Source organism: Schistocerca serialis, chromosome 2, assembly GCF_023864345.2.
Source record: "Schistocerca serialis cubense isolate TAMUIC-IGC-003099 chromosome 2, iqSchSeri2.2, whole genome shotgun sequence".
Classification (NCBI taxonomy): Eukaryota; Metazoa; Arthropoda; class Insecta; order Orthoptera; family Acrididae; genus Schistocerca; species Schistocerca serialis.
The window spans coordinates 569,720,454-569,743,896 of record NC_064639.1 but is presented as its reverse complement, the minus strand read 5'-3'; the positions used below and the strand labels follow the sequence as shown (position 1 = coordinate 569,743,896).

Below are 23,443 nucleotides of genomic sequence, written 5' to 3'. Positions count from 1 at the left end.
GCAACGTCACTTGTGAATCAAATAAAAAATTACACCTTTCTCACTTCTCTGGTAACCTGTGGTGACGTTCTGATTCACATCAGTGTAGTCAGTAAGACCCTCCAGACCACTGACATAAATGTTTCTGAGGCTGTGGAAATGCTTGAAGAAACAAAAGCATATTCTAAGACCTGCAGAACAGAAGAAAAGATGGTGTCTTTCTTGACGTATTTCAAAGAATTGGCTACAGAATTAGAGCTAGAAGATCTAACATTACCCTGGATAAGTGTTTCCCGGTGACACGTAAGAACCCAATACACTTTACCTATGAAGGAAGGGATGAGACAATAGATGACCCAACAAAACGTTACAAGATAGAATTCTACTATTAGATATAGTAACCACTTCTTTGGATGAGAGATTCAATCAACTAAAATCTCATTGTGATTATTTTGATTTTCTCTATGACATCGGTGAGCTGAAGAGTGCACCTTCAGACAGCCTGGACACAAAGTGTAGAAACCTCGCAGCTATTTTGCAACATCATGAGTCAAGCGACATTGATGCACTGGAGTTGAGGGAAGAACTGAAAATACTTTCAACATTGTTGAATCCTGTAATAGGTCCAAAAGAGACTCTGAAGTTTATAGGAAGACATTAACACTCCCAGTGACAGCTGCGAGTGGAGAGAGGAGTTTCTCAAAACTGAAATTGATAAAGACATACCTCCGATCAACGATGAGCCAAACTCGTTTGAATGATCTTGCAACAATACTGATTGAGCATGAGCTTGCAGAGGACTTAAGTTACACAGATTGCATTAAAGAGTTTGCACAAGCAAAAGTCAGGAAAGTTCAATTTGTCTAGTATTTTTTTTAATTTTTATATTATTATCACTGTCTTGGTTATTTACTGTGTTGTTTCTTATTTTGTTCAACATTTAATCATTACTGTAAATATTATTGTTCAAACCAAATTATCTTTAAATTGTAAATATATATTGCTTGCCGTTGAATACATTATCTGTTCACAACCATTGAAAAATGTTTATTTACGTTAAATGTAAGTTCATGGCATGCAAAATTAGCCAACAGGTCTAAGATGCTGCAATCATGGACTGCGGCTGGTCCCAGCTGTGGTTTGAGTCCTCCCTCGGGCATGGGCATGTGTGTTTGTCCTTAGGATAATTTAGGTTAAGTAGCGTGTAAGCTTAGGGACTGATGACCTTAGCAGTTAAGTCTCATAACATTTCACACAGATCTGCACATTTTTGTACATTCACAAGGCTTATTAAAATTAGCTAGATTTTTTCAATCAGGTTTGACTCCATTTTTGAGCTGGTACCCAGCGACTGTTTTGTATAAATCTGTAGAGAATGTCACCAATCAGTCGCAATTTTTGTTTTTATTTTCCAGATCAACATATATTTTGGGAACAGTGTGGCTATTCTCAATGCTTTGAGTTAAGTTTACTTGTATACCATCATGCTGAACGTAACTGTCAACATGACAGTTTAGATGTAAGCACATATTAAAAGCTTTGAGACTGGCCACTCAGTGGCCGAAACCTAGGTAGATCTGAAAAGCAAAAACAAAAATTGATATTGATTGCTGCCATTTCTTACAGATTTGTTTAAATAAATTTCCACAAATGTTTTGTAAAAAAAAAAAAAAAAAAAAAAAAAAAAAAAAAAAAAAAAAAGAGAGAGAGAGAGAGAGAGGGGATGGGGCGGGGGGGGGGGGGGGGGGGGGGGCAATTTAGCAGCTTGCACGAAGCGGCATTTGGGCTTGTGCCAGCCCTGTACATATTGTGTGTATGCATGTATTTACACATACATACATTTACAACTCTCCATGAATTCATCCACTAAGTAGAATTCATGCTATTTTAGGGAAGTTTCATAACTTTTTTAACCTTGTGTAAGGGAATCAAATGTGCTGTTTTTGGTAATTTGGTGATTTATTCCATGTGCATTTGCTTACAGCTATTGTGTGTGTGAGAAAGTCTTGAATATGGTAAGTCTATCCTGTGACTATTTCTCAAAGTGTGCAAATGAATATTATTTATTAGTCTAAGTTTGTGTAAATTTTCTTTGGCTTGAATTAAAGAACTATAGATGTAAAGGCTGGGGATTTTAATTATTCATCCTCAAAGAGGAGTCAGAGACTACACATTGTCACAAGAAAAAACAAATTTGGCACTTCAAGGGTGAGAGCTTGGATTGTTGGATCCCTAAATTTGGTAAGTAGGGTACAGAATTTATTTTGTGTAGATAGTGCTTTATGCCTTTAATATACTTAAAGAATGACATCGTGAAACTGTTTCCCACTTTTTGTGTTCCTTCCCTGCAGTTGATTCTCTTCATTGTCTCATATTTTACATATCTGTAAGTGAGCAATAGTAAATTGTGATATTTCACTTTTAGCAAGTCTTTACTGTTCTTATTGTAGATTGGCATTTCCCACAGTTCTGTGAGCATCCATATATAGATTCACCTCATTGTTACCAATTGCTTCTCGTCCACTTGTTTGAGAGGACCTATATGCCACATTCTATCTTACCAAGAAGGCTTTTTTGGTTTTTACTGTTAAATCTCTACTGTCTGTCATAGTAAATGTACTACTGAGACATTCATATTCTGCTGTCTGTATTGATTTTGCCATTCTGAATGTGTGTTTTGACCCAGATAATACATAAGTCTTATCTAAGACTGATATCAGTCTTTTATACATAATTTTCTCTATAACTTTGAAGACACTGCCTGACATGCTGGAGGTGGCAGTCATGTGAGCATGAGGAGTGCTTGCTTGTGTGTACAAATGGTGCGTGTTTCCCTTTTGCTGATGAAGGTTGTGGCTGAAAGCTCTGTTGCCTGTCTGCAGCTTAATGCGTCTTCTTTGCGTTAAGTAGCAGTCTATCTTTTGCTACATTGTTGATATACTGGAGGAAATAGTCATGGGACTTTAGTTGTTAATACTATCTTTTGCATCCATTTTGAACACTAAAAAGACTTATGATTTAAGCTGGTTTCAACACTCAGGAAAAGTACAATGAAGGCTCCCACAACTGGCTGTCTTAGTTGCTGGTGAATCTTAAGGATTGTCCATGAAACATAAATACCATGAAAATGGACATGTATTTTATGTCCCTCTCCAACATCCACCCTCTCAATTGACAATACTCAGTGGGCTCAGGAGCATCTCTGAAGACACACAAGATAGCTTTAGATAAAATGCTGGGCAGAAAAAAATTTCATAAATCAGGACCATATAACTCAGAAGATTCAGAAACAACTCAGGAAAAATAGCAGCTGTAAGCTTTCCACTAGGAGTGGATAAAATGTATTTGGGAGGTATTCAACCTGGACAAACAATGTCTAGAATACTTTGCATTATACAATGAGTTATTTGCAGCTGCCTAAGGAGATTCAGTCACTAGTAAGATATGTACTAGCTCAGTGCTATAAGTGATGGCAAACAACCAGGCCTCAATGACAACAAGAATATAAAAAGGCATATTGATCTCTGAGAACGCTTCCATGATGGATAAAGGAGACCCAACTGGTAACCTACATGTGAATATCACATAAACTATGTCCATCTGCCTTCAAAGTATCTAGGTTGAAATTAGGATACTTAAGATCAATTGTGAGACAGATTAAATTAGATTAGATATAATTTTCATTCCAACTGATCCATAGTGGAGATATCTTGTGGGATGTGAAACATGTCAGAAAACAAGAATAGACAATAAATATTTACAAAATACGAACAGATATGATAATGTACCTTCCACAGATCCCAAATGAAATTCCCCTTGTGGATGTGGAGTTGATCAGCCAACAGAGAAATATTTAATCCTAATCAAGAAATCAGTGAGCAAACTTATTAGTAGGAATTGATACACTACAACAGTTTTACAAAACTCTCACAGGATCACGGCCTCAGAGTGGTTTGATGAAAGCCTACTCTTACTCATAAAGTCAGCCACAGGGTAATCACACAACAAGGCATAGCTCACACAAGAGCAAAATCAGTAGTTTTCTAACACAAACAATTTAATTTGTAATTGCCAATTAAATACAAGAAATAATGTCAACTTATGTATTTACCTGTACGAATATTTTTCTCTCGAAGCAGAGTTGGAAGGCTTTTTACATTGTTAAAGGAATTGAAGTGATGAATACCTTGGTGTAACCCATACATTCCATTCTGATGGCTTGGCTTTCCAGTTAAAATTGCTGAACGGCTGTAAATTAATGATATTATATAGAGTATATAATATATATAATTATGTATAATATATAATTAAATAATTAATATATAATTGAATTCCATGATAGTTTCCATCAGACAGACTTATTGTTTACCTTGGAGAACAGCTGCTTACAGATGTGTAGGCATTATTGAAAATCAAGCTTTGTTTTGCTAAATTGTCAAGATTAGGTGTTTGGCAAATTTTGTTTCGGTATGCTCCCATTTCAAACCCAGCATCATCACCTGTTGAAAATAGTTTTTAACCCTTTATTAATTAACAGTAGCATGTGATGCCAAGGTAGCGTATATTCCTAGTTGTTGCTGTAATGCAAGCAACACCTGTAAGATATGTACACATTAATGGAACATCATGCTAGATAATACTGTGTAGTGGGCTCTTATTTATTTCTCCACATATTGTGTTCTGTGAATCCCTTTATAAAAAAGGAGAACTCTCAAAAATTTTGAGTGAACCAAAGTGTATAATTAAAACTCAATGTAGTAGAATTAGCAGGCAATAAATTTGATATAATGAGAATAACTACAGTGAATATAATTCTTACTATTACTCCTATTTTATGCTTATTAGAAGCCAATAACAGTTTTTGTCCACCATTTTGATGACATTGTGGGTCTAAGCAGAAGGTTGGTATCAGTAGGTTTAATATTTCCTTCCTACTTTTCCAGACCCGTTGTGTGTTTTCCTACTACATTTAATGTCTTCCTACCAATCTTTTTGGGCAATAGCTCACACATTTTCTTACAAAACCTAAGAAACCTATCTACAAGTAAATTTGATAGAATCATTTCAATACTGGTACTTTGGAGCTGAATATGAAATTATAATGTATGAGCAAAAATGATATTAGGCAACAAGGTAGATGCAGCTGGAAAACTGAGAAAATAGTTGTAGCTTGAAATCTGGGTAAGTTTTCTGGTAGATTACATTTTCCTATGGAACACCAATGAACCAGTTGCTTGTGAGTGGTTGGCTATCCTAATTTTTGTTTTTGTGTCTTTCCTGGAATTTCCATTAATGATATAATAATGTGGTATTATTGACAAATGGGTGAGTATAAAAGATTACATAAGCCATGTTTGGATGACTCAGTGGTAAAGGGCCAGCCCACAAATCCAGAAGCCTTTGGTTTGATTCCCAGTCAATCCTCTTATTTTTACCTAGATTTATAACTTCTTTCACCTCTGGCAATGTTTGACGATTTAAAGAATGCTGAGTTACAACAGGGTTCAGATTCCATGTTAAACTGGAGGTCCCCCTATAACTGACTGGGTAAGTCAGTTCGAAGTTCAGAGGAATTTGTCAACCTTGACAGGGAGGACAGCATCAGAAGTGGAAGTACAGGGTTATTACAAATGATTGAAGCGATTTCACAGCTCTACAATAACTTTATTATTTGAGATATTTTCACAATGCTTTGCACACACATACAAAAACTCAAAAAGTTTTTTTAGGCATTCACAAATGTTCAATATGTGCCCCTTTAGTGATTCGGCAGACATCAAGCCGATAATCAAGTTCCTCCCACACTCAGCGCAGCACGTCCCCATCAATGAGTTCGAAAGCATTGTTGATGCGAGCTCGCAGTTCTGGCACGTTTCTTGGTAGAGGAGGTTTAAACACTGAATCTTTCACATAACCCCACAGAAAGAAATCGCATGGGGTTAAGTCAGGAGAGCGTGGAGGCCATGACCTGAATTGCTGATCATGATCTCCACCACGACCGATCCATCGGTTTTCCAATCTCCTGTTTAAGAAATGCCGAACATCATGATGGAAGTGCAGTGGAGCACCATCCTGTTGAAAGATGAAGTCGGCTCTGTTGGTCTCCAGTTGTGGCATGAGCCAATTTTCCAGCATGTCCAGATACACGTGTCCTGTAACGTTTTTTTCGCAGAAGAAAAAGGGGCCGTAAACTTTAAACCGTGAAATTGCACAAAAAAAGTTAACTTTTGGTGAATTACGAATTTGCTGCACGAATGCGTGAGGATTCTCTACCGCCCAGATTCGCACATTGTGTCTGTTCACTTCACCATTAAGAACAAATGTTGCTTCATCACTGAAAACAAGTTTCGCACTGAACGCATCCTCTTCCATGAGCTGTTGCAACCGCGCCGAAAATTCAAAGCGTTTGACTTTGTCATCGGGTGTCAGGGCTTGTAGCAATTGTAAATGGTAAGGCTTCTGCTTTAGCCTTTTCTGTAAGATTTTCCAAACCGTCGGCTGTGGTACGTTTAGCTCCCTGCTTGCTTTATTCGTCGACTTCTGGCGGCTGCGCGTGAAACTTGCCCGCACGCGTTCAACCATTTCTTCGCTCACTGCAGGCTGACCCGTTGATTTCCCCTTACAGAGGCATCCAGAAGCTTTAAACTGCGCATACCATCGCCAAATGGAGTTAGCAGTTGGTGGATCTTTGTTGAACTTCGCCCTGAAGTGTCGTTGCACTGTTATGACTGATTGATGTGAGTGCATTTCAAGCACGACATACGCTTTCTCGGCTCCTGTTGCCATTTTGTCTCTGCGCTCTCGAGCGCTCTGGCGGCAGAAACCTGAAGTGCGGCTTCAGCCGAACAAAACTTAATGAGTTTTTCTAAGTATCTGTAGTGTGTCGTGACCATATGTCAATGAATGGAGCTACAGTGAATTTACGAAATCGCTTCAATCATTTGTAATAGCCCTGTATTTATATCAAGCCACCTAAATGACTTATAATGTAATGCACACAGTTTTGTGAGACTGTTTTGAGTACCAAGTGTAATTTCATAGCATTGTTGTAAATGATTGTGAGTATAAGAGATCTTGCAGATGTGCAAGTGACTGATGCATAATAGTGAGTTTACTGCTGATAGAAACAAATGTAAGAGACTGCATATAGACAGGTGAAAGCATTCTATACTGTTTGGCTATCCTATTAGTCAAACATTATTTGAGTCGCCTGCTATGTTTGTGTCTCACCATAAGCATTTGAATCCAGTGAAACCCTCCCTATTTACATGTGTGTGAAAGCCTGAAATCACAGTCACTAACCTACTAAACAATCTATTTCTCCAGAGCTTTACACATTAGGAAGAGCCCTGCTAAAGAAGGCAGAAATAATCTACTTTCATAATATCATAGCCTCTTGTGTCAAAGTCTCTGGCAAAAATCAACATAGATGGCACCTCTGAATGAAATATACAGACTCTCTCTCCAAAAAAGAAATTAGACAAAATATGGAGTTAAGAGAGTCCAGCAAAAGCTCATCAGAGAAGGCTTTTGCAGGGTGCCACAAAGTTAGTTGTGGATTCCAAGAACCAATTATCCTTCTCCTACTCCCGTGAACCATGGACCTTGCCGTTGGTGGGGAGGCTTGCGTGCCTCAGCGATACAGATGGCCGTACCGTAGGTGCAACCACAACGGAGGGGTATCTGTTGAGAGGCCAGACAAACATGTGGTTCCTGAAGAGGGGCAGCAGCCTTTTCAGTAGTTGCTGGGGCAACAGTCTGGATGATTGACTGATCTGACCTTGTAACATTAACCAAAGCGGCCTTGCTGTGCTGGTACTGCGAACGGCTGAAAGCAAGGGGAAACTACAGCCGTAATTTTTCCCGAGGACATGCAGCTTTACTGTATGATTAAATGATGATGGCGTCCTCTTGGGTAAAATATTCCGGAGGTAAAATACTCCCCCATTCAGATCTCCGGGCGGGGACTACTCAGGAGGACGTCATTATCAGGAGAAAGAAAACTGGTGTTCTATGGATCGGAGCGTGGAATGTCAGATCCCTTAATCGGGCAGGTAGGTTAGAAAATTTAAAAAGGGAAATGGATAGGTTAAAGTTAGATATAGTGGGAATTAGTGAAGTTCAGTGGCAGGAGGAACAAGACATTTGGTCAGGTGATTACAGGGTTATAAAAACAAAATCAAATAGGGGTAATGCAGGAGTAGGTTTAATAATGAATAAAAAAATAGGAGTGCGGGTTAGCTACTACAAACAGCATAGTGAACGCATTATTGTGGCCAAGATAGACACAAAGCCCATGCCTACTACAGTAGTACAAGTTTATATGCCAACTAGCTCTGCAGATGATGAAGAAATAGATGAAATGCATGACGAGATAAAAGAAATTATTCAGGTAGTGAACGGAGACGAAAATTTAATAGTCATGGGTGACTGGAATTCGTCAGTAGGAAAAGGGAGAGAAGGAAACATAGTAGGTGAATATGGATTGGGGGGAAGGAATGAAAGAGGAAGCCGCCTTGTAGAATTTTGCACAGAGCATAACTTAATCATAGCTAACACTTGGTTCAAGAATCATAAAAGAAGGTTGTATACCTGGAAGAATCCTGGAGATACTAAAAGGTATCAGATAGATTATATAATGGTAAGACAGAGATTTAGGAACCAGGTTTTAAATTGTAAGACATTTCCTGGGGCAGATGTGGATTCTGACCACAATCTATTGGTTATGAACTGCAGATTGAAACTGAAGAAACTGCAAAAAGGTGGGAACTTAAGGAGATGGGACCTGGATAAACTGAAAGAACCAGAGGTTGTAGAGAGTTTCAGGGAGAGCATAAGGGAACAATTGACAGGAATGGGGGAAAGAAATACAGTAGAAGAAGAATGGGTAGCTCTGAGGGATGAAGTAGTGAAGGCAGCAGATGATCAAGTAGGTAAAAAGACGAGGGCTAATAGAAATCCTTGGGTAACAGAAGAAATATCAAATTTAATTGATGAAAGGAGAAAATATAAAAATGCAGTAAATGAAGTAGGCAAAAAGGAATACAAACGTCTCAAAAATGATATCGACTGGAAGTGCAAAATGGCTAAGCAGGGATGGCTAGAGGACAAATATAAGGATGTAGAGGCTTGTCTCACTAGGGGTAAGATAGATACTGCCTACAGGAAAATTAAAGAGACCTTTGGAGAGAAGAGAACCACTTTTATGAATATCAAGAGCTCAGATGGAAGCCCAGTTCTAAGCAAAGAAGGGAAGGCAGAAAGGTGGAAGGAGTATATAGAGGGTTTATACAAGGGCGATGTACTTGAGGACAATATTATGGAAATGGAAGAGGATGTAGATGAAGACGAAATGGGAGATAAGATACTGCGTGAAGAGTTTGACAGAGCACTGAAAGACCTGAGTCGAAACAAGGCCCCGGGAGTAGACAACACTCCAACACTCCTCGGGAGAGCCAGTCATGACAAAACTCTACCATCTGGTGAGCACGATGTATGAGACAGACGAAATACCCTCAGACTTCAAGAAGAATATAATAATTCCAATCCCAAAGAAAGCAGGTGTTGACAGATGTGAAAATTACTGAACTATCAGTTTAATAAGTCACAGCTGCAAAATACTAACACGAATTCTTTACAGACGAATGGAAAAACTGGTAGAAGCGAACCTTGGGGAAGATCAGTTTGGATTCCGCAGAAATGTTGGAACACGTGAGGCAATACTAACCTTACGACTTATCTTAGAAGAAAGATTAAGAAAAGGCAAACCTACGTTTCTAGCATTTGTAGACTTAGAGAAATCTTTTGACAATGTTAACTGGAATACTCTCTTTCAAATTCTGAAGGTGGCAGGGGTAAAATACAGGGAGCGAAAGGCTATTTACAATTTGTACAGAAACCAGATGGCAGTTATAACAGTCGAGGGGCATGAAAGGGAAGCAGTGGTTGGGAAAGGAGTGAGACAGGGTTGTAGCCTCTCCCCGGTGTTATTGAATCTGTATATTGAGCAAGCAGTAAAGGAAACAAAAGAAAAATTCTGAGTAGGTATTAAAATTCATGGAGAAGAAGTAAAAACTTTGAGGTTCGCCGATGACATTGTAATTCTGTCAGAGACAGCAAAGGACTTGGAAGAGCAGTTGAACGCAATGGACAGTGTCTTGAAAGGAGGATATACGATGAACATCAACAAAAGCAAAATGAGGATAATGGAATGTAGTCAAATTAAGTCGGGTGATGCTGAGGGAATTAGATTAGGAAATGAGACACTTAAAGTAGTAAAGGAGTTTTGCTATTTAGGGAGTAAAATAACTGATGATGGTCGAAGTAGAGAGGATATAAAATGTAGACTGGCAATGGCAAGGAAAGCATTTCTCAAGAAGAGAAATTTGTTAACATCGAGTATAGATTTAAGTGTCAGGAAGTCGTTTCTGAAAGTATTTGTATGGAGTGTAGCCATGTATGGAAGTGAAACATGGACGATAACTAGTTTGGACAAGAAGAGAATAGAAGCTTTCGAAATGTGGTGCTACAGAAGAATGCTGAAGATAAGGTGGGTAGATCATGTAACTAATGAGGAGGTATTGAGTAGGATTGGGGAGAAGAGAAGTTTGTGGCACAACTTGACTAGAAGAAGGGATCGGTTGGTAGGACATGTTTTGAGGCATCAAGGGATCACAAATTTAGCATTGGAGGGCACTGTGGAGGGTAAAAATCATAGAGGGAGACCAAGAGATGAATACACTAAGCAGATTCAGAAGGATGTAGGTTGCAGTAGGTACTGGGAGATGAAGAAGCTTGCACAGGATAGAGTAGCATGGAGGGCTGCATCAAACCAGTCTCAGGACTGAAGACCACAACAACAACAATACTCCCTATAAGTCAGGTTCCCATTTGCTCAAAATATCCACTAGTACTCAGTATTGCCATCCTATTTTCCTGACAAGAGTTCTCACTGAATGATATTTTATATCACAGACCTTCGTAGCTGCAAACGTCAGACTGCATTCACTCGATCCTCACTACTCATGCTACAACACAAAATTTATTTTCTGTTTATATTTATTTATTTATTTATTTATTAGTCGTTCTTAACTATAAACAGCATGCAGATACTGGACCTGACAAATACAATAAAACTGCACACAGCCTTTGCATAAGTAATTTCTTAAATTGCTACATAAAGTAAACATCCATCATAATTCACTCAGCTTGTACATTAAAATAACCTACACATGGGTAAAAAAAACTGAACACAAAGGAGTACTTTACAATTTCATATATCCACTGACTGAGAAGAAGCAATGGCACTGTAAATATGACTGTAAGGATTTTTTTTTAATGACGTTATGCCCTGTATCCCTGATGGTTCTATGTTCTTGTGGATTTTGTTAAAAAACTTCAAACTACTGTTAAATGTGCACTTTTAACATGGTACAATATTTGTGAGTTAATTGGAGGTTATTGTTCAGTCTGGTTTGTGAATTTCCCAGTTTCTTTGCAGTCTTTCATCTTTGTCAGTTAAACGTACCTGAAAGAATAAGAGTGCTTCTTTGATGTAAATACATGGTAGAGAGAGTATATTAAGTACTTTGAAAAGAGAGTTGTATTGTTCGTTTATTTTACTTCCATTCCTTATTCTAATGGCTCTCTTCTGCATTCTAAAAGTACTGGATATTATATCATAATTTAGGTGGGACTGACTGTAGGGTATAGTAAGTACTCAAAATTATTTCCATACTGGTGCAAGGTTTCGGATCATTTAAGACATATTGACCTCTCCTAAGCTTACCACTAAAATACTCAATATACATAATCTATTTTTGTACATCTTGCAGCCATAAACACAGGAATTTTTCAAGTTTCTGAGCTACTTAGTGCTGGTTCATTCTTAATTGAAGCAATGGGTTTATATGGATGCCTATTATGGTGAGCAAAAAACCCAGTTATTTCTTATTAACTGCCAACTTGCTACGTGACACTGCTATAACTTCTCACTATTCTCACCATTATGCAGAACTGTTGTTCATCAACAAATAAGACAGTTCTGTGTTGGTACAATTAATTAGCAAATAAAGACAGTCACTGAAAGAGTGAAGAATATAATATCTTTTGTATTATTGTCTCTGTCTTCCTGCACTTTGTGTTCCTTCCAAGAAGTGGATTCTTTATCTTGCCTCTTGTTTTACGTACCCGCACAAAACAGCAAAAATAAATTGTGATATTTCATAGTAGTAAGTATATGCTTTTCCTAAGTGATTCAATGTTTCCCACAAGTGGTGACCCCACGGAAAGCTAAGATCATGAGAAGCACATCAGTGTGAATTTACAACACCAGCTACAACAAACGTCTTCTTGCGAGGACATTTATTGAACTGCCACTATGGAGTTATTACTACTCCTGATTCTCAAGCACTTCCAAGCAATGGACATTCACCGGTACTTTTGAGTAATATATAGCCTATGACCATTTTACTGGTTAGCTGTGTTGCACATTCCACACCGCATAACAAGATTGTAATTCTGTCATATATGCCACAAAGGCCTCACCAGTGGTTCAAAATGCTGGAACTTTTGTCTACTGCCTACAGTGTATGTGCTGACGCATTACAGTTTGTTCTCATCATTGGTGCCTTGGTCACTCAGGCTCTTTTGTAACTGTCTGACATTATTCATGACATGTCCACTGTGTGAAAATATGAGCACATGAATGACGAAGTACATTGCCATGTTTCTAAATCAAGAAACCTACACATTCAATAAGTGTCACATAATGAAGTTATCCATAACACTGGCTACAGAAGCTGATGTTTCAGATGCAACACTATGACACACGTGCTTATATCAACTGCCAGTCACATTTTAAAGTGCTATGAATTCTAATGACATTGATGAATTGTCTTTGCAATTAAATGTTGCTGGTGATGAAATGACAGTTTGGGTGTGACTTCCCTAAACTGTAATGGCATCACTACATTAGTTTCACTGGACACTACTAGAGGTCACCAGTGTCCAGACCAGATCTGAACCCTACAGCTAAAGGTGAGTGCTCTCCTATAGCAGCTCAGTCAAACGTCATCCAAAACACTGGCTCATGCCTGCTCAGAAGACAATGTCCACTGCAACAAGTGCCATAGAGCCCTTGAAGGTACTTCACATTTGAGTTGGCACCACACACATTTTGACATTCATGCAAGGAAGTGCATTTCTCCTTATGCTTTTGAATGACAACAGGAACTAGGTTTAGCTGTAGCCAGCTGCTAATTCGTGAGGAAGCACCTAACTGTCTACAATCACAAAACTTATATTTGCAATTCTTTGTAATTTTCTAATGCTTTTGCCAACGAATATGACCAACAAACAGCTGTCACCAAATCTGTCAATGGCTCTACCTTCACCTTCGTGAAAACGAGAGCAACACGAAATTTTCACGTCTGTCACTTACATGCCACAGACACTCATGTTGCATCTATGTATCCTGTTGACCCTAAATCAGATGTCAGTGTACAGCCAGCAAATCATTCCAGAATTCCCACATTTGGTAAATAAACCAAGGTTGTGAACTAGGCTTCAGAAATCATTACCATGGACTTTTCTGATGTCACAGAACCCATTACTGCCATTGATTTCATGGGGAAGATAGATGCAAAAGCAGTAGAGACAGCATGTCAAAAAGAACTCCTATCAGCTACACAAGGGGAAAACAATGCAGGTTACAGAAGCTCCCCTTCTCAAATGCAGAAACAAAGAACAGAGGACAACTATTCAAATGCTACTACAGACTGTTGTTGTTGTTATGGTCTTCGGTCCAAAGACTGGTTTGATGCAGCTCTACTCTATTCTTTGCAAGCCTCTTCATCTCTAAATAACTAATGCAACCTACATCCTTCTGAACCTGCTTACTGTATGCAACTGTTTCTCTCCCTTTACAATGTTTACCTCCCACACTTCCCCCCAATACTAAATTGGTAATCCCTCGATGTCTTAGAATGTGGCCTAACAACCGATCCCTTCTTTTGGTCAAGTTGTGCCACAAATTTCTTGCCTCCCCAATTCTATTCAGTACTTCCTCATTAGTTACATCAACAACACTTCTAATCTTCACGTTCTGAAAGCTTCTATTCTCATTTTGTCTAAACTGTTTATTGTCCATGTTTCACTTCCATACATGGCATCACTCCATACAAATACTTTCAGAAAAGACTTCCTAACACTTAAATCTATATTTGATGTTAATAAATTTCTCTTCTTCAGAAATGCTTTTCTTGCCATTGCCAGTCTACATTTTATATCCTCTCTACACAGCTACCATCAGTTACTTTGCTGCCCAAATAGTGAAACTCATCTACTTCTTTAAGTGTCTCATTAGCTATTTTAATCCTGTTAGTATCCCCTGATTTAATTCAACTTCATTCCATTATCCTTGTTTTGCTTTTGTTGGTGTTCATTTTATTCTTTCTTTTCAAGACACTGTCCATTCTGTTCACCTGCTCTGCCAAGTCCTTTGCTGTCTCTGACAGAATTACGATGTCATTGACAAACCTTAAAGTTTTTATTTCCTCTAACTGAAATTTAATTCCTACTCCAAATTTTTCTATGCTTTCCTTTAGTACTTCTTCAATTTACAAATTGAATAACATCAGGGAGAGACTTAAACCCCGTCTAACTCCCTTCTCAACCACTGATTTCCTTTCAATCCCTCAACTCTTATAAGTGCTATTTGGCTTCTGTACAAGTTGTAAACAGCTTTTTGCTTCCTGTATTTTGCCCCTACTGCCTTCATATTTTCAAAGAGAATATTCCAGTCAACATTGTCAAAAGCTTTCTCTAAGTTTACAAATGCTAAAATGTAGGTTTGTCTCTCCTTAAACTATCTTCTAAGATATGTCATGGGGTCAGCATTGCCTCATATTTTCCTACATTTCTCCGGAATCCAAATTGATCTCTCCTGAGGTCAGCTTCCACCAGTTTTCTTCTGTAAAGAATTCATGTCAGTCTTTTGCAACTATGACTTATTAAACTGACAGCTCCGTAATTTTTACACCCGTCAGCAACTGCTTTCTTTGGAATTGGAATTACTACATTCTACAATGGAAAATCCAGGATGGAGTATAACAATATTATGAAAAGGATAGCTGATACTCACCATATAGCAGAGATGCTGAGCTGCAGATAGACACAACAAAAAGAAAATGAGCTTTCGGCCAACAAGGCCTTCATCAGAGATAGAACACACCTATGCAGGTAAAAAGACTGTGGGTGCATTGCTGGAACAGAGGACTGTGTAGTGTTGGAATGGGAACAGGGAAGGGGCTAGAGGTAAGGACAAAGACTAATGAAGGTTGAGGTCGGGAGGATTACGGAAACATAAGCTGTATTGCAAGTAGAGTTCCCACCAGTGCAATCAGAAAATTTGGTGGCTGTGGGAAGGATCCATATGGCACAAGATGTGAAGTAGTCATTATCTGAAGACCTATGTGTTGGGCAGCATGCTCAGCAATGGGATGTCAGCTGTTTCTTGGCCACAGTTTGTTGGTGGCCATTCACATGGATAGACAGCATGTTAGTTGTCATGTACATGTAGAACACAGCATAGTGGTTGCAGCTTAACATGTGGATCACATGACTGGTTTCACAGGTAGCCTTGCCTTTGATGGGTTAGGTGATGCTTGTGACTGGACTGATGTAGACAGGGAGGATGTATGGGACAGGTCTTGCATCTAGGTCTATTACAGGGATATGGTCCATGAGGCAAGGGGTTAGGAGCAAGAGTTGTGTATGGATGGACAAGGGTAGGATAGTGTGTAGGTTCAGTGGGTTGCGGAACATCACTTTGGGAGGGATGGGAAGGATCCTGGGTAGTACATTCCTTATTTCAGGGCATGAAGAAAGATAGATGAAACGCTGGCAGAGAATGTGATTCAGTTGTTCGCATCCTGAGTGGTACTGAGTCATGAGGGGAATGCTCCTCTGCGAGCAGGACAATGGGACTTATGGAGGAGAAGGGTGATGGGTAAGATAAGGCACTGAAGATCTGTTTTTGACAATGCTGGGAGGGTAATTTCAGTTTGTAGAGGCCTCAGTGAGACTGTTGTTGTATTTCAAGAGGGACCACTTGCATTTGTAGTAACAAGTGGTCCCTCTCAAAGTACAATGAGGGTCTCATTGACGCCTTCACAGACCAAAATTACACTCCCAACATTGTACAATCCAGCCATGGAGGAGTATCCCCCTCATGACTCAGTACCAGCCAGGACTTGAGCAACTGAATCACAATCTCCGTCAGGGTTTTGACTATCTTTCGTTATGCTCTGAAATGAGGAACATCCTACCCACTATCCTTCCCACACCTCCCACAGTGGTATTCCACTACCCACCGAACCTACACAATATACTTGTTCATTCCTACACAACTCCTGCACCCAACCCCTTCCTTCATGGCTCATATCTCTTTAGTAGACCTAGATGCAAAACCTGTCCCATACATCCTCCCACCACCACCTTCTGCAGTCCAGTTACATGCATCACCTATCCCATCAAAGGCAGGGCTATCTGTGAAACCAGTCATATGATCAGCTGGAACTACTGTGCTGCATTCAACATGAGCATGACAAATGACAAGCTGTCTGTCAGCGTGAATGGCCACCAATAAATTGTGGCCAAGACACAGCTGGACCACCCCATTGTTGAGTATGCCACCCAACACAGTGTTCTTCATTTCAATGACTGCTTCACAGCCTGTGCCATCTGGATCCTTCCCACCAACACCAGCTTTTCTGAACTGCACAAGTGGGAACTGTCGCTGAAATATGTCATACATTCCCATAATCCTCCTGGCCTCAACCTTTGTTAGTCTTTGTCCTTACCCTCTAGCTTCTTCCCTGTTCTCATTCCAGCACTACACAGTCCTTTATTCCACCAACACACCCACAGTCTTTTTACCTCTTCCCTTTTCTGCTTAACCCCCCCCCCCCCCCCACCTTCTGTCTAACCTCCCAACTGTACCTAGTTGCACTGTACTCTCTCCACCACGTCCCTGTATGCTTCCACAAGCAGCACTTTACTGTCCCCCACCCCTACCTTGCTGGCTGAAAGCTCATTTTTGACAGTCTTTTTGTTGTACCCATCTGCGACTCAGCATCTCCACTATATGGTGAGTAGAAACTATCCTTTTCATAATTGCTGCATTCTTCTTGAAGACTGAGGTCATTCCAACTGTCTTATACATATTTCACTCCAGATGGAAGAGTTTTCTCATAGCTGGCTGTGCCAAGGCTATCAGTCTACCCCCAGGGCCTTTTTTCATCATAGATCTTTCAGAGCTCTGTCAGATTCTTCTCGCAGTATCATATCTGCCATCTCACCTTAATTTATGTACACTTCCCTTACTATAAGATTACCTTCAAGTTCATCTCCCTTATACAGAACCTCTATATACTCCTTCCACCTTCAGCTTTTCCTTCTTTGCTTAGGACTGGTTTTCCATCTGAGCTCTTGATATTCATACAGTTGCTTCTCTTTTCCCGAGAGGCCTCTTTAATTTTCCTGTAGCCAGTATGTGTCTTTCTCCTAGTGAAATATGCTTCTACATCCTAACATTTGTCCTCTAGCCATTCCTGCTAAGCCATTTTGCTCTTCCTACCAATTTCATTTTCCAGATGTTTGTATTCCCTTTCACCTGCTGCATTCTTTTAATTTTCTCCTTTCATCAATTAAATTCAATATCTCTTGTGTTATCCAAGGATTGTTAGTAGGCCTTGTCTTTTTGCCTATTTGATCCTCTGCTGCCTTAACTGTTTTTCCTTGTAGAGCTACCCATTCATCTTTTACTGTATTCCTTTTCCATGTTCTAGTCAGTTGTTGTTTAGTGATCCTTCTGAGGCTCTCAACAACCTCTAGTTCTTTCAGCTTATACAGGTCTCATCTCCTTAATTTCCTATCCTTTTCCAATTTCTTAAGTTTTAATCTACAGTTCATTACCAATGAATTGTGGTCAGAGTCCATATGCCCAATGGATTATCTTACAATTTAAAATCTGGTTCCTAAATCTCTTTCTAACCATTATGTAATCATTCTGAGACCTTCCAGTCTCTCCAGGTCTCTTCCATGTATACAACCTTCTTTTATGATTCTTAAATCTAGTGTTAGCAATGTTTAAATTACACTATGTGCAAAATTCTACAAGATGGCTTATTCCTTTCCCCCAGTCCATATTCACCTACTATCAAATGCAGTCCCCTGTCACAGTTAAATTTTCATCTTCTTTAACTATTTGAGTAATTTATTTACCTGTATATTTCTTCAATCTCTTCATCACCTGAGGAACTAGTTGGCATATAAGCTTGTACTACTGTGGTGGATGAGGGCTTGAAAACTATCTTGGCCATGAGAAGGCATTCACTGTGCTGTTCATAATTGCTTACCAGCATTTCTATTTGCTTATTCATCATTGAGCCTACTCCTGCATTACCCTATTGACTTTGTATTTATAATCCTGTATTACCTGACAAGAAGTCCTGTTCCTTCTGCCACCAAACTTCACTAATTCCCACTATATCTAATTTCAACCTATCCATTTCCCTTTTTATATTTTCTAACCTACCTGTCTGATTAGGGGATCTAACATTCTGCAGTCTGATCTGTAGAATGCTAGTTTTGTTTCTCCTGATCATGACATCCTCCTGAGTAGTCCCCACCTGGAGATCTGAATGGGTGACCATTTTATTCCTGGAATATTTTACCCAAGAGCTGTACAGTAAAGCTGCTTGCCCTCAGGAAAAATTAGGCTGCAGTTCCCCCTGCTTTCAGCTGTTTGCAATACCAACACAGCAAGGCTGTTTTGGTTGATGTTACAAGCCCATATCAGTCAATCATCCAGACTGTTGCCCCTGCAACTACTAAAAAGCCTGCTGCCCCTCTTCAGAAACCACCCATATGTGTGATCTCTCAACAGATACCCCTCCGCTGTGATTGCACCTATGGTGCAGCTTGCAGCTATTTGTATCACTGAGGCATGCAAGCCACCCCACCGATGGCAGCATCCATGGTTCGTGAACTATAACACAAAAGTGAAAATATACCACACAAACAGAAGCTCAAGACACATTGATGTGCAGATATTTGATGTAACTGTAAAGTAACAGAGAGACTAAGGGCAGTTATATGCAACCAGTGCTATCATCCAAGAATCAAGGGAGCATGTGTGAAAGTACAAATTATAATACACCAGACATGTAAATGAAGTGAGGATTCACTCCTCCAATCTAGAAAAAAATGCCTCAATAGCATACGGTTAGGTGTTTAGACCTCATCAAAATCTTTAGGGCAGAGAAATTAACAACTGTAATGACCATGCAATCATCTCATTCTGACATTACTTTAACATTAGACTGCACACAGAAAGGTGATTATCTGGAACCCTTTAGCCCGTGGAGCACAAATTTAAGACTAAACCCATTATTAGAAACAAGAGCACAACTGAGTGTAATAAAATGCAGCCAGTTGATAACCCACATGGATTGATAAAACTGACAGCAGGAAGATTAGAGGGATGTCAGAGGATGTGCTATGTATGCAAGGGACCAAACCTTTCACATGTCCCAGGCCCTCCATTTAATTGGACATGAGGTGGCCTTATACTTCAATACATTAATTGGATGAAACTTCTTTATATAGCACAGAATTATAGTAAACTACAGCCACAGAAAAATATGGATCAATGTATAGTGTATCTTGGATAATACATAAGTAGAACAAAATTCAGTTGGAACCCGAAAGAAAGGGGAAAAAAGGAATTCCTGAAATAAGATTTCTTGAAATGGAATTCGATGATGTGGTCCGTGGAAGCTTTGTTCAAAACTGAAACCATCTGCAATCAAATCAAAGAAGTGAGATGCAAAACTCTGTACAAAGGATACAACAAACTCTGAGAAGAATTAGCAGAAAAAGAAGAAATCTTGGACATTAAACTCATGCTGGTCAGGAAAAAAATAATGCATTCATTAGAAACAAAAATGGAGTCAAGGGCATTTTGTGAGCAGTACTATATCTTAGGGAATAAAGGAATTTGGGAGGTGTAACAAATCTAAATACTCTGAAGGAAGGTATAATCATCAGAGAAAAATACATCATGAGGTATACTTAACTGACACTCTGATATGGAAAAAAATGGGGCATGCCTCAATGATATCCTAAATATTGCAGAGGCCAAAGTACCTTCATAGCATGTAGTAGTCAAAATTAATGAGAGAGAATCAGTTGAAGGATGTACATAAAAAGAATGTAAATATGTTGTTCAACACATAATGCAAAAATCAATCATATTCTGAATAAAAGAAGCTCTCTGGGTTAAGTCATATGAATTGAAAAATAAAGGCAATCCATTATAGGATATTGTACAGTTTATCAACTTAGATATATGCCACCAGACAACAAGTGGACATATACAGACTGTGTCAAGAATCAACATTTGCTTTCATTTTCATGTTGGCACAGTGCTGTTTATGTGTCAGGGCTCTGCTGAGAGAAGCTCCCAAGTATTTTGAATACAGAAAGTGCTCCAAGAACATTCCTTTCCAAGCAACATGGAGTCCTCTGGATATATGTCCGTTTCACAGATGAAAGGCATAAACCTGGGTTTTTGTGGTGTTAGACTGAAGTTGGTCCTGTACACAATATTGTTCAAGTTTCTCTAGTGTTTTAGAGACCCTTGCTTATACCTCATCAAACACACTGCTTTGGATGGCAACAGCTCATTCATCAGCATGAATGAAATTATTTTAGCCATGTTGGATATTGTGAGCTCCATGGCCATTACTGATTTTTGCTGAATAATGCAACCAGCCACAAATTTGGCTAGTTGCATTATCAGCCAACAACAAATGAAGTTTTTGCTGTCACCAAGTAGTGGTCAGTCATTGTTGTTAATGTTGTTGTTGCTGTTGTGGTCTTCAGCCCGAAGACTGGTTTGATGCAGCTCTCCACACTAGTCTACCCTGTGCAAGCCTCTTCGTCTCTGCATAACTACTGGAAACTACATCCACCTGAAAGTGCTTACTGTATTCCTCTCTTTGTCTCCTTCTACAATTTTTCCCCTCACACTTCCCCCCATTGCTAAACTGGCAATTCTTTGATGCCTCAGGGCATGTCCTACAAAGCAATCACCTCATTCACCCAAGTTGTGATATTAATTTCCATTTGATTCCTCAATAGTTACTCAATCTATAATCTATCATCTAATCTTCAGAATTCTCCTGTAGCACTGCAATTCAATTCAAATACTTCTATTCTCTTCTTGTCTGAATTGTTTATCTTCCCCATTTCACTTCCATACAATGCTACACTCCACACAAATAATTTCACAAAAGACTTCCAAACTCTTTCTTTTTTTTCTTTTTTAGATGTTAAGAACTAGCTTATTTTCACAAATGTTTTTTTTACTATGACCAGTCTGCATTTTATATCCTCTTTAGTTTAGCCATGACCAGTTGTTTTGCTGCCCAATAGCAAAACTCATCTAATACTTTTGTGTGTCATTTCCTAATAATTCCCTCAGCATCACCTGTTTAATTTTACTACATTCCATTACCCTAGTTTTACTTTTGTCAATGTGTATCTTATAACCAGACAAAGTCATTCATGGGTGGACAGCCAGATGTCAGTGCCCAATGGGCACAGTATTTTGGCAAGTGACTACATTGCCACCATCACGTGCACTGATGAACTGACTGCCTGGGAGCTGGTATGGTGCTTCTATCACTTTAGCCCCCGCTCTAACCTGTTGCTCTGTCTGCAGTTCGAACCCAGGAGTGGAGGTGCATACAGGATTCCCCTGCCCCCTTCCTCCCTCCCTCTTACCAACACACTTCTCTGTTCCTGGACACAAGGATGCATTGACAGTGTCACATGGGCCACAACAGCCTCTGCACAAAGGAAGGCCTCCAGATGTCAAACATCGAAATTCGGCCGTATATCAGAAAGACAACCTCATGATGCTCCCTGCAAGACTATCATCAATCTCACAGCCAAAAAACTGGATGAGGATGCAGTTGCAGTTCTTGTGAAAGGATTCAGTTTTGTGTCAACTCATAAATCCACACCTATCATGGACATCATCAGCACAGTAAAACAGGCAGCTCCATGACTTCTACCTGAAACAGCTGAAGAATTATGTTGTGAACTCCGTTGTCCTCTTACACAAACAAAACTGAACATCTCTACCATGTGGAGGGCAGCCACATATGAACTAAGAGAAGATCCAGATACTGAGGTCTTACCAACCAACAAAGGGAGCACAACTATGGTCCTACCTCACCAGCATTACACTGACAACTTGTGGAGCCTGCTATGAGACAGTGCATACTGCAAGATCAAGACTGATCCTATCAAGAGGCTGCATGGAAGACTGTAGCACTTTTCAAACAATATATCTTGCTAGATACAGTAGTTAACAAGCTTTGAAAGAAAGCACCAGTTCCACTGAGACATTATGGACTTTCAGAGGTTCACAAAGAAAGGGGTCCCTTTATGCCACATTGTTAGCAGCACATACTCACTCCCCAAATATTTGAAGGACATGCTTAGCCCTTACATCAGGTAATGTCCACATCATATTCACAAGTCCATGGATTTTGTTGGATGCCTTTACAACTTTAAGCCTATGGATACAAACATCCTTATGAGGTTAGACATTGTCTGTCTTTTCACTAGAATGCTTTCACAAGAATCCTTGCAACTTATTGGGCAAAATGTGAGATACAGGCAGTCAACCTTTTTAGGCATGTTTTGAAGTCAACATAATTCCTTTTTGAAGGTGTTTACTATGAGCAGATGGAAGCAGTAGCCAAAGGAAGTCCACTTCCACCAGCTGTCACCAACATGTATACAGAACATTTCCAGGAGGAAACCCTGGAATCAGCCCAATGAAAACCTACCTTTTTTTTTAATGAAACCTTCATCATATAGCCTCATGGAAGAATGATTTCCTCATACATCTCAGTTCCATGCAACAGAACATCAGTTTTATCACAGAAGTCGAAGTAGATGGAGTGTTCACCTTTCTGGATGTTCCAGCAGTAAGAAGAGAGAACGGCATGTTGGGCCACAATAGATATTATAAAAAGATACAAACCAACCTTTATTTACTTACAGACAGTTGCCACCACCTGGTGCAGAAGAATGGGGTGCTGTACACACTGAAACATAAGGCTCGCATACTCTCTGACAATGAGAGTTTCAATTGTGAACTCAGACATCTGAGAAGAGTGTTCCAGAGGAATGGCTAAATGGAGTGGCAAATTCAGAGACCTAACAGGAGAGGAACCTCATGAGATGCTGCCATTGTGTTATTCCATTTTATGGCGCATTATTCAGAAAGGTATGATGAATTCTCGAGAAACACCAAGTGAAGACAATGTTCCAGCCACCAGCAAAAATATGGACCTGCTTGGTAGTAACAAGGATAACATCA

General features: G+C 39.4%; 1 protein-coding gene across 1 annotated transcript in view; it reads right to left on the bottom strand.

Moving 5' to 3' along the window:
* Nucleotides 1-23,443, bottom strand: part of LOC126457571 (N-sulphoglucosamine sulphohydrolase) — a 132,854-nt gene that overhangs the window by 103,937 nt on the left and 5,474 nt on the right. The window contains exons 2-3 of the mRNA XM_050093994.1: nt 4,349-4,478; nt 4,091-4,227 (exon numbers count right to left, since the gene is read on the bottom strand). Of these exons, the coding sequence (XP_049949951.1) occupies nt 4,091-4,227; nt 4,349-4,478 (267 nt within the window). The remainder of the gene's footprint in view (nt 1-4,090; nt 4,228-4,348; nt 4,479-23,443) is intronic.